At 46.9% G+C, this 12,404-nt stretch overlaps 1 protein-coding gene across 7 annotated transcripts in view; it reads right to left on the reverse strand.

The window, feature by feature from the left end:
- Positions 1-12,404, reverse strand: part of LOC135909721 (gastrula zinc finger protein XlCGF57.1-like) — a 135,793-nt gene that overhangs the window by 44,546 nt on the left and 78,843 nt on the right. For 2 of the 7 annotated variants that reach the window (XM_065441772.1, XM_065441771.1), the window contains exon 5: positions 757-2,023. The exons of the other annotated variants lie outside the window; for them this stretch is intronic. In XM_065441772.1, coding sequence (XP_065297844.1) covers positions 1,098-2,023 — 926 coding nt within the window. In that variant the 3' untranslated portion in view covers positions 757-1,097. Of the gene's footprint in view, positions 1-756; positions 2,024-12,404 lie in introns of those variants that run through there. 7 annotated transcript variants of the gene reach the window in all.

Here is a 12,404-nt window from a genome sequence, read left to right on the forward strand (position 1 = left end):
ATACAAAGGGTTCTTTAGAGAGCACAAATGATCCCTGTATAGCCAGGAAAGGCTAGCTCCCTGAGAAACGTGTACAGCCTCTACTATGCACATTCTCATATTTGATGTATATACTATGCCCAAGGGGGTGACATTTATCATATGTTTGCTTCCATTTGAGATTTACTTGTGCACAGGTAATGTTTCAAGTGTTCGAAGGCAATTAGAAAATATTTCTATTTACGAAGTGTCTATTTTAAAGCATCAAACATTCACACACCCTTAATCAAAACAGTGAATTCTTGGATTTAATATATTAAAAAACATGTGTGCATAATTTTGTTGGTGAGAAAATTCCTTATGAGAGACTGGGACAACTGCAATTCAGAAAGAATCTTTTCAAATGCTGAAAAACAGGATTGGTACAATTTTTTGCCGTTTGCACACAAATGTATTATACAGTGAAGGTGTATGCTCGATTCAAAATGAAAATTTTATAAAAATATTTCTACAGGTACGTATCACATTAGTGATTATAGAAATGCTGATACATTAGTTGAAATAAGATGTAGGAATGAATTAGGCATCGTGGACTTAACATTTGACTCAAGACTCAAAGTACTCCCGTATGTTAGCTATAGCAAGTTCTTTCCGTGTTAATAATGAACCTCCAACTGCCATCACTTAACTTCTCTTGCAGCCCCAGATACAATAAAATGCTAACATCCGTGTATTGCATGCTGCCATTCAAGAACTAAAATAACAACAGACAATGAATACTCACAAAACAATGGCATTTATTTGTTGCTCTGATGAAACAGACAGTGGAAAGCTAACTTACTGAACAATAAATTGCTCTGAAAATGTACCCATCTGTAAAAAAAACAAAAGGTGCGAACACACTTGTCCTACCTGATGCCGTAGAACACTATGCAACAAGCTACACGTTTAAGATTTATATTTCAGACTCTCGTTCAATATGGTTGATGCCCTATAGTATCATGGTGCTGTGATCTGCCCACTCAAGTGATGAGACTGTGTAAAGGACTTGGAGCAGAAGGTGCAACTATATGGCCGGTCACCTACATGAATGCGCTGGTGCGTCTTCAGGGCAATCTTCAATGGGAATCTCTGAAGGCATAAAGGGCATTCAAATGGCTTCTCTCCTCATGTTTTCTAAGGTTGCCCTTTTGTGAGAAGCTCTGAGAGCATGAAGGGCACTGATATGGCTTCTCACCTGTGTGTGTACGCAGGTGGACTTTCAGGTGACCCTTGTATAAGAAGCTCTGAGAGCATGTAGGGCACTGATATGGCTTCTCACCTGTATGGGTGTGCATGTGGACATTCAGGTTACACTTGTGTGAGAAGCTCTGAGAGCATGAAGGGCATTGATATGGTTTCTCGCCTGTATGGGTGCGCAGGTGGCCTTTTAAGTGGGCCTGTTGTGAGAAGCTCTGAGAGCATGAAGGGCATTGAAATGGCTTCTCGCCTGTGTGGGTGCGCAGGTGGTTTTTGAGGTGGCCCTTTCGTGAGAAGCTCTGGGGGCATGAAGGGCACTCAAATGGCTTTTCGCCTGTGTGGGTACGCAGGTGAACTTTTAAGCCATATCTGTTTGAGAAGACCCGAGAGCATGAAGGGCACTGATATGGTTTTTCACCTGTGTGGGAGAGCAGGTGGGCTTTCAGGTAACCCTTGTGTGAGAAGCTCCAACAGCATGAAGGGCATTGATATGGCTTCTCGCCTGTGTGCGTGCGCATGTGGGATTTCAGGGTGGCCTGTTGTGCGAACCTCCGAGAGCATGAAGGGCACTCAAATGGCTTCTCGCCTGTGTGGGTGCGCAGGTGAACGTTTAAGTTGGATCTGCTTGAGAAGCTTCTATGGCATGAAGGGCACTGAAATGGCTTCTCGCCAGTATGGACGCTGGCATGCGCTTCCATATGAAACAGTTCGTCAGCCTCATAGTCGCATAGGTGACATCGGTGGAGGCACCCTTGCTTTGAGTTGTCACACTTGGTAGTTGACGGAGAAATAGAAGGCCTTGATGCTGCACAAATAAAACAAAATAAGAGTTGTTATTATGAAATGCAAAAAAGTACACAGATCCTAAATTTACTGACAAGCTTTCTTTTTTTCTTTACTTGGGAGATCTTCCGGGTGATTTCAAGCATGATGAAACAATGAAACAAAGAACTCCTAATAGTCCTTTTTATTTAATCAATATTCCTGCTTCTGAATGTTTATTATCCTGTTTGTGAAGTCTATTTATAGAAAGCATTTTACAGGAGAGTGAAAAATCATAAAGTGGCAGAATGTGGAGTGTTTAACGAATCTCTTAAATTCATATGAGCCTCAGAGAACACTTCAAAAGATGCTTTGACCAAGGTTGTTCTCTTGTCTTCAATGAGCGCTTGAGGCTCAGAGGCCATATTTGGCACTTGAAAATGTGTTAAGATTCACTGACACAACAAATTTGTCTCATACATCATCATACTTCATCAGTGGGCTTCTTCTTGATCACACGCTGAACGTTGACTATGTTTGCATAACCTGAGATTGCAAGGAGCCGACCAGGAAAAACCATAGCTTTCCCCATCTAGCCCGCCAACACGTAAAACCCGCATCCTGTTTCAGAACACCCCAGAAAGAAATAATAATGTGCGCGTATAACCCACAAAAATAACTGCATACAACCCTCAGATGTTTACAAGAACTGCATCCATTTGGGGATAAATCGCTTCTTTATGTCGTATCTTCAGCCAGTGAGTCTGCTTTACCGTTTTCAGAGATGGGAGCTGGACCATTGAGTTCCGCTTATCGTGATCCAAGTTCTACTTTGCCAGTGGCTTGTGCTATATTCGCAAACTGCTAAACGCAAAAGGGCAACACTTGAAGAGGAGGAGAATGACCGACAATGCAGGAGGGGAGAAAGGAGCTTCAACACAGAGGGGTGCAAAAACAGTGGGGTTTCCCAGGAGATAACGAAAGTGTGAGTAGTCGAGGACCTACCTTTGACGTGTGGCTTTCTGGCAGCACAAGCTGTGCTGCGATGGAGCCACACTTCAAATCTAAATTCCCGTAATCCGCACGCCAATCCTCACCTTACTGTAAAATTTTTACTATGTTTGAAGAGGGTTATAGGTGCACAAATATGACAAATTTTTTTAGTGCACTTTGCTCCTTGAGCTCTGCCATAACAAAATAGTGGCAAATGATTTCTGGAAGTGACAAGGAATAGCACAAGCAAACAGCTCCCTTTGCAAAGCACAATGCATTTTAACACACCAGCGGGTGAAGGTGTTGTAGTGTCTGCGAAAGGAGGCACCGAACATAGACAGTGAATCCAAAAGATTGACACACACACTAGTTCCACACCGCGTCCAACCTACTCCTCGGCTGAAGCGAGGGCATTTAAACATATTGTTACGGGAAGGAAGAAGCGTGCGTCTATTTACAGATGGCTTTTAATGGCTGAGCCAACAAGCGTAGGGCAGCGATAATACTACACTCTTCTTCGTCTCCAAGGTCACCATCATCGTCCTCTCCTTTCCACATTACCGACTGTGACATCAGCGCCATCGGAAAAAGCACCTTATTGGTGTGGCTCATCGGTCCGAGAAAGGTACGGTTTGAGACGGCTGACGTGGATGATGACAGAGAGAGATGAAGGTACCGTGGCATCCAGCGGAGACACTTCATATGTGACTGGGGTCACCTGGCGAAGGACGCGGTAAGGGCCATAGTATCGTGAGAGGAATTACTCCGAAAGGCCAACACGCCGAGTTGGATACCAAACTAGCACAAGAGCACCTGGTTCGTAATGCACGTCATGATGGCGCTGGTCGTAACGGCACTTCTGGCGTGTCTGTGAAGAAGAAAGACGAATGCGGGCAATCTGGCGTGCTTGGGTCGCTGTGGCTATGACATCCCGAGTGTACTCGGTCGGCGAGTCGAGGGTGGTCGAAAGGAGAGTCTCGAAAGGTAAAGTCGGCTCACGGCCGTAGAGGAGATAGAAGGGGGAATAGCCAGCTGTGTCGTGGCGCGAGGAATTGTAGGCGAACATGACGAATGGTAGAGCAATGTCCCAGTCATGATGATCGGAGGAAACATACATCGCTAGCATGTCAGTTAATGTGCAGTTCAGGCGTTCGGTAAGACCATTAGTTTGAGGATGGTAAGCGGTAGTAAGTTTGTGTTTAGTAGCACGATTGAAGTAGGTCGTCTGTGACTTTGGAAAAAAAGTTTCTGCCGCGATCGGTGAGAAGTTGACGAGGTACACCGTGGTGCAAGATAACGTCGTGAAGCAAGAAATCAGCGACGTCTGTAGCGCAGCTGGTCGGTAGGGCTCTAGTAATGGCAAGGCGAGTCGTATAGTCCGTAGCAATGGCAATCCACCTATTTCCGTCATTTGATATAGGGAATGGTCCGAGAAGATTAACGCCAACGCGAAAAAAAGGGTCGGCCGGTATATCCAAAGGCTGCAGCAGTCCGGCAGGAGGCACAGCTGGTCTTTTCCGGTGTTGACACGACTCACGCGCGGCAACATAGCGCTGGACTGAGCGGGTGAGACGGGGCCAGAAAAACCGTTGCCGAATTCGGTCATAGGTCCGCGTGACGTCAAGGTGTCCAGCGGTGGGAACATTGTGCAGTTGCTGCAGTACAATCTGTCGCAGATGAGACAGAATGACGGTTAGGAGCTCGGGCCCGTCGGGGCGCATGTTGCGGCGATACAGGATGCTATCTTGTAGTACGAACATGTGAAGGAATGGGTCAGACGGATCAGAGAGCAGGCGTTCGATAATGGGGCGTAACGACTCATCGCGTCCTTGTTCAGCGCCAATGTCTTGCAAGGCAGAGAGCGAAAGAACGCAGATCGGTGCGACATCCACTAAACCGTCCGGTACATTGACAGGATGACGAGACAGACAGTCGGCGTCCTGATGTTGACGACCCGACTTGTAGACCACATTGTATGTGTATTCCTGCAGCCGTAGGGCCCAGCGACCGAGGCGTCCGGTGGGATCCTTGAGGGATGAAAGCCAACAAAGGGTGTGGTGGTTGGTTGTGACTGTAAATGATCGACCATATATGTAGGGTCGGAACTTGCCCACCGCGCAAATGAGGGCCAGACACTCGTGCTCAGTAATCGAGTAATTGTGCTCTGTGGGAGAGAGGAGGCGGCTGGCGTAGGCAATGACACGGTCGTGCCCACATTGGCGTTGAGCTAAAACAGCGCCGATGCCGTAGCCACTGGCGTCAGTGCGGATTTATGTCGGAGCGGAGGCGTCAAAATGGGAGAGAACAGGAGGTGTGGTGAGCAACGTGATGAGCTGCGAGAAAGGAGACACTTGTTCAGAGCCCCGACAGAAAGGAACGTCTTTTTTCAGGAGGTCAGTCAGGGGACGGGCAACATGGGTGAAATTTTCCACAAACCTGCGGAAGTACGAGCAAAGGCCAATAAAGCTGCGAACATCTTTGGCACAAGTTGGTACGGGGAAATTCTGCACAGCATGAAGTTTAGCGGGGTCGGGGAGAATGCCTGACGAATCGACGAGGTGTCCGAGCATGGTTATCTGGCAGTGACCGAAGTGGCACTTGGATGAGTTGAACTGCAAGCCAGCGGTGTGAAAAACAGAAAGAACAGATGAATGTTGAAGAGAATACGATGACGTCATCCAAGTAGCACAAACAGATGGACAATTTCAAACCACGCAGAAGCATGAGGTCACCAGGCCATTGCACAAGCCAAAAGGCATTACCCAGAACTGATATAGGCCATCTGGTGTGACGAATGCGGTCTTTTCACGGTCCATTTCATCCACGGCAATTTGCCAATATCTAGAGCGAAGGTCTATAGATGAAAAATAAGTGGCACCGTGGAGACAATCCAAAGCATCGTCAACGCGTGGAAGTGGACATACATCTTTCTTGGTGATCATGTTTAGATGACGACAGTCAACGCAGAATCGCCAGCTGTTATCCTTCTTTTTGACGAGAACAACAGGGGACGCCCACGGGCTGGAAGAGTGTTCAATAATCCCTCTGGCAAGCATCTTGTCAACCTCGCTCTGGATAACTTGTCGCTCAGAAGGCATCAGGTATGCGCATCGGGGAACAGGTGCTGCATCGCCGGTATTTATACGATGCTTCACGACCGTAGCTTGACACAAAGGGCAAATATTCTGGTCGAAAATGCCGGAGTGGGACTCGAGGAAGCCACGGAGCTCTGCGGCTTGTGGGGTTGAGAAGTCCGGTGCAATCATCTTTGTAAAATCGTCAGTCGGGGCTGACGCAGAAGGCGCAGAATGAGCATTGGTCGAAGACGGTGCAACAGATAGAGTGGAAATGTGGCACTCGTGCGTCGGTGACAATGTGGCAAGAGACATGCCTCGAGGAAGTACTTGTGGGCACTGTCCAAAATTTAGGATGGGGAAACATGCCTGATTGTCCGCAACAGAAACGATGTGTGCAGGAAGGAGACATTGTGACAAAGCAGGACTGAAGTCGCGGGAGTAAGGACATAGTCTCTGTCAGGTACAGGTGGGCAGGCAAAGACAGGGATGCAGGTGGCTGTAAGAGATGGCAGGCATATAAAATCTGCGGAACAAAGCTGAGTTGGAGCTTGAGCAGGAAGGTCAACGGGAACAGGTAGGGGTAGGTCAAATTGTACAACACCGGCGGAACAATCAATCAGAGCAGAATGGGCAGCGAAAATGTCGAGTCTGAGGATCACATTGTGAGGGCAACGTTCGAGCACACTAAACAAAACGGACGTGTGGCGACCGGCGACACTGACACGAGCAGTACACATTCCAAGCACAGCCGGAGTTCCACCGTCGGTGACCTGGAGAAGTTGAGTCGGAGCAGAAGTACTTTCTTCAAGCGCGTTCGAAGCTCCGCACTCATGAAGGAAATTTGGGCTCCAGTGTCAATGAGTGCTGTAACGGGCAAACCATACACGTCCACGTCCAGAAGGTTCCGATTAGCAAGCAGCGTCAGCAGAGGAATTTCAGGCCGGGGTTCTAGAGTAGCGTCACCTTCTGGAGCTGCCCCAGTTAGTTTCCCATCAGAGAGCGGTGACGGTGAGCTGGGGATGGAGAGCGACGCAGCTGGGGCGAACGGGAGCGGCGACTATGTGGTGATGGCGAGCGGCTGGTCGTGGTGGCTCGAGTGCTGTCAGGAGCGTCTTCAACGTCGGTGGAGAGTGATGGCGGGCGAGGATTTAGCGGGGAGTGGCGGTAGTCGGGAAAGCTTGGTCGAGAGTGGGCTGGCCAGGAGCTCGACTGTAGTGAGAGATGTGGTCCACATGTCCACAGTAAAAGCAGATGGGTGTATCGTCATGTGTGCGCCATTCGGCCGGGCTGCGATAGCTTGGATATGGACCGTATTGACTCCGGTGAACAGGGGCAGAGGCAGCAGACGAAGCAAAGTCAGGACGGCTGGCGGAGCAGATGGACGGAAGACCCACACTGGCAAGTTCTTGGCGAATTACCAAATGAATGAGAGACACAAGCGGCCGGGAATTGTCAAAGCACTGCATCACTGGCGTGGCAGGTGACTGCTTCGATTTCTCGCCAAACGATACGTCCGACGTTGTCGCAGGAGGTGGGCTCACATGGTGGACAAATGTCTTCGCACGTCGATGAAGCTGCGGTATTAGGTAGACACGTAAATACGCGTCGTCCGTTCAACCGGACGATGCGTTAAAACGCGTTAAACGCATCGTCCGCGATGCCTTTTAAAACGTGGCTGACCTTGTCTGCCTCTGCCATATTGCTATCCACTTTGCGGCAAAGGGCGAGGACGTCGTGGATATACGCAACGTAAGATTCAGCGAACAACTGTACACGGGTTCCAAGGTCCTTCGCAGCACGTTGGCGGCCGACGGGCTTGCCGAACAAATCTCTAAGCTTCTGCTTGCACTGGTCCCTACTCGTAATCTCTTCTTCGTGTGTTTCGAACCAGACCTGTGCTGTTTTCTTGAGATAGAATATTATATTGGCCAGCATAAGCGTGTTATCCCACCTGTTGTGTGCGCTGACCCGTTCATAATTCTGCAACCAGTCATCGACGTCAACATTGTCGATACCGGAAAACATGCCAGGGTCGCGAGGGTCAACCACGACGGGGCCGTGGTTGAACTCTCTCCTTCGGATGACATGGCGGCCAGGTTACGTCCGCTGCGGAGCTCCGTCTTGCGCAAGCGATCACCCCGCACGTCCACCAATGATGTTACGGGAAGGAAGAAGCGTGCGTCTATTTACAGATGGTCGTCTCCAAGGTCACCATCATCGTCCTCTTCTTCCCACATTACCGACTGTGACAATATATAGTGGGGCATCCCCTGGGGCCACCCAACAAAACAAAGTACTATAATATACAACAGGTATAACAAAACATAACCTAAACAGCTGGCTAAAAACAAGGGAGGCAAGTGTATGACGCAGTGATGGAAATGGCACCTTGTCGTTTGGAGCAGCTTTAGGAGCAGAAAAATCTGCTGTTTGGAATAAGAAAAGAACGCTTTTGAGCCGTAACTTACTGCTCCAGTGCAAAGAGGAAGCACTATGTAAGTTAGTGCTTTCTGAAACAATGCATTCAATAGGTATTATGCTAAGGTGCCAGTATTTTTTCTTCAACTTGTTGTTCCAGTTATATGTTACTAGAAAAGAGCATTAAGATAACCACCAACTTATTAGTAATTTACAGTTATTTCTGCATTTAAATAAACAGTTAACCCCTCCGCGCTCACGTTGTCCTTCGCTTCGTTATTAATTTCATCTGCTAAATGTTCTATCTATTATAGCATTTCATCCGCTAAACAATTAAGCTGAATGCGCGTAGCCGCCCCATTCATTACTAATATGGCGCGAGCACTGTGTCCTCACAGTTTAAAAATACTCTGTAAGGATAAGCTCATGCACTTAAAGCTCACGCTAGTCAAAGCGTATGGTCTTCCAGGATGTTCCAAGCAAAGCACTGGCACACTACTTATTTGACACTCACACAATGTTAATACATAACTGGGTGGCTGTACTATATTGACACTACATATCCCTACAATTGAAATTACTTGCTGAGCAAATTGGTATACGATCAGAAGCATGACTAAGCAGTTGCAATACAGATGGAACAATGATATCATTTTAATTGTCATCACAGGAATAGATTGAATAGCATCTGTGCTATGTGACTTGTGCACCTGTGACTATTTCTTTGCCCCATTTTCAATTTTTTTTTCCATGTCGGAGCTGCCGAGTTGTAATATAATGTGCCTTATGTACTTGTCGATATACCACTAAGTAACCGCGAGAAACATACATTGAGAAGGACGTAGTAGTTCTGCGGAAACCCGGAAGGTGGAGAGAAGTAATGGATCCATACATTGAGAAGCTGTGCCCTTGCAATAATGTGGAACCATAATTACATCACATAATTACAATTGCTATAACAATTATATGTCACTAGAGGAGAAATTCCATGGTCGTTGTCACCGTCATTTTGTGCGTAATGTCCAACTGCAATAAGATAGCGGCCACACACCCTAAGTGCTGTAGCTGTGATGGAAACCGTACGAGGGTGAATAGCAAATGTTGGTTGCTTGATGTGCTACGCCTTGTCGCGCAAGCAAAATATTCCCAATTTGGAACAGGTGCGCTTTGGCTCAGGCCTGGAGCTATGGCTGTGATAAATGACAATTTGGCACAGCAAGTAGCAGGATTTCCTTAACAGCGTAATTGATGCAGCACTTCCATTACTGACTTAATTTACGATTGCATTCAGGTCCGTTTTCGTGCTTGCTTTTGGAAGCCATAGTTGACTAATGAGTGCTTGAAATTTTGTTGCATCTTTACATGAAGGAACACCATATGAACATGGCAGCCGTAATGGTTAGAAAAAACTTTGGCTTGACTTGTATACGGCGAAAGTAGTTGCACAGGAAACGACAACAGCGTGTAACCGTTATTGTGGAAGTAATGCAGCAGTCCAGACATTCTCCCCCACATGAACACCTAAATAAAAAAATATGAATTTGATATGCCTAGGGCCGCATTCATCATATACTTCTCCCAAAAGCCCCCGTTCGATTGCTATCCCACTGACCTCTTATTGCTTCCAACAAAGGAATTGAGAAACACAAAAACAACTTCAGGTAGAAACAAGCGACATTGACACTAGTGCTCTTTGTCCACGTCTAATCCCATCTCTCTCTTTCTCATCCTTCTTTATATTCCCCTTCTCCCTTCCCCCAGCACAGGGTAGCCAACTGGACTCTTGACTGATTAAGATCCCTGCCTTCCTTTTTTTCTCTCTCTCAGAAGAATTCTGATGAAAAATGCTCCACAATTTCCGTGTCGCCATGGCAGTATTCAACACTCTCAGCAGCAAGCTTTTCGTTGCGACAAAGAAAAAAGTTAGTACCATAAATATTAATTGCCAGTCCCTTTAATAAAATGCCTGCTTTCTCCTCTGGCCAATCCCCTCGCTCCCCTTGTTACAACAGCAGAATTTTCATGCATCCCAATGTTCACAGGTTGGCAGTTATTTCCCTGACACACCAGAATGCCTCACAAGTTACCGCAAACACACTTAGAATTTTAGTTCCAGTTCTGTTACCTCTATCAGATATAACAAAATGACTAGTTCTTTAACTTTGGTGTAATACAGTAGAACCTCAGTGACACGTTTCTCGAGAGACAAAAAAAATAAAAATAAAGCAACAGCGGGGAAAATGTAACAGTCAGGAAGGCTGCAAATTGCCACAGCAACATCAGAAACAGTTCTGAATTGCTGCCAGTACAGTTATTAGACATCTCGGTGCTTGTACCTTGACTGGGGATGGAGTGTGCACGTGTGTATAACTAAGAGGCACATAAAATGTTCCATGAAAGTTGCCACTTTCAACTTTATTATGCTTCACTGCATTGCTATACAATGCACACTGCCCCGCAGAGTATTAAGCCACCCCTACCCACATGACGTAAATCACCCAATTGAGGTCAGTGGGGTGAGCTATCCAACTGGCTGCCCAGGGCACGTGATCGATAATTTTTTCAACTTTCTGGTAAACAAATGATGTTCGTTAAAGTTGCAGTTAGTTACATTTGTTTTTGTAAAAAGAAACTAACATAAAGAGAATGCACAACAACAATTTTTCAGTACACTTAGGCACTTCAGCCACACAGCAAGTGTCGTCTGCTTGTGTTACAACGTGCTCCATCTTTGACGAGAGCTCCACCGCTCCACGATGAATCACCATTGTTGCGTTGTGGGCTGCAGACGTAGTGACTAGAAATATGTCAAGTCGTGACATCGTGTCCCTCTGCAAGGCGGCAGACGAGCAGAGTGCCTGCAGCGCGTGGGACTATCGGTATCCGATATGCGCCACGATTTGAATAGTAAAAAGAGCACACCGTACTTGAATTTTTTTTTTCCTGTTACAAGCTATACAGCTCCGAGAAGACAGACGCGTATCGAATAGAGAAAGTAAATTTCCGTATTTAAGCTTACCGGTGATCGTTGTCGTCGGGGCCGTCAGGGGAATTCGGTAAGTCTGGTGGTGGCGAATCGCTGCTACCGTCGTCAGCGTGGAGCGGAGTGCGAAAAGGTGTGTCGCTATATGGGTCAAAACGCATCTCCTCGCTCATCCTGCGCAACCGCTCCTCAAGCTCTGAGTCCATGACGCAAATGACTATCAACAGAATGATTGCAATGCACACTGCTTGGATAGCTCTCGCTGGTGATCGACAGCCAAGCGGCTAACAGAGAGGTTTCGTGCGGGCGGAGGCAGGCTCCAAAACAAGCAGAAGTGGACGATGTGACGTTGCACCGTGACGCAGAACCAGTGAAGGCGGAGCTTAGCCCCGATCACTTGGCAAACAAGTTGAGGAGGAAGAGCATGGCTAGGGAGAAGGGTAACTTGTAATCACTTGTAGCTTTCTTATTATACGTAACGCTTCAGTCAAATTGTGATGCTAATGTTCTACTTAAGCTGTACCCTATGCACCTACAAAATGTGTCCGAACCGTTTCAAATGCCCTTTAAGACTGCTTAAATGCGTGAAAGCTAAAGCATTACACTCCCTTTGGTGAAATGTTTGGTGAAAAGCTTTCGCCTGGGTTCTACCGTGCAAAGCGTCTCAATTTGCTCGCCTGCCTGCGAGGAGTTTATAACTCGAAGAAGCACTCAGTGGCTCAGCTGAGAGCAAGACGTTTGTCTTGTTTTGTGCACCACTTGATTTTGTAAGGTATGTGCGAGAACACCTGATTATTGGTATAAGTGCCACAGTTACGAGTAATAAAGCAGACACAAGCGAATGAAAGAGTACAATTGTGCACTGGAACCATGCAAAAGAATGGCAGATAGTTTCGTTTACTGCACGAAATGACTGCACGATGTGGTAAAAAACAAAAGTATGTCCCTCTACT

Source organism: Dermacentor albipictus, chromosome 8 (assembly GCF_038994185.2).
Source record: "Dermacentor albipictus isolate Rhodes 1998 colony chromosome 8, USDA_Dalb.pri_finalv2, whole genome shotgun sequence".
Lineage (NCBI taxonomy): Eukaryota > Metazoa > Arthropoda > Arachnida > Ixodida > Ixodidae > Dermacentor > Dermacentor albipictus.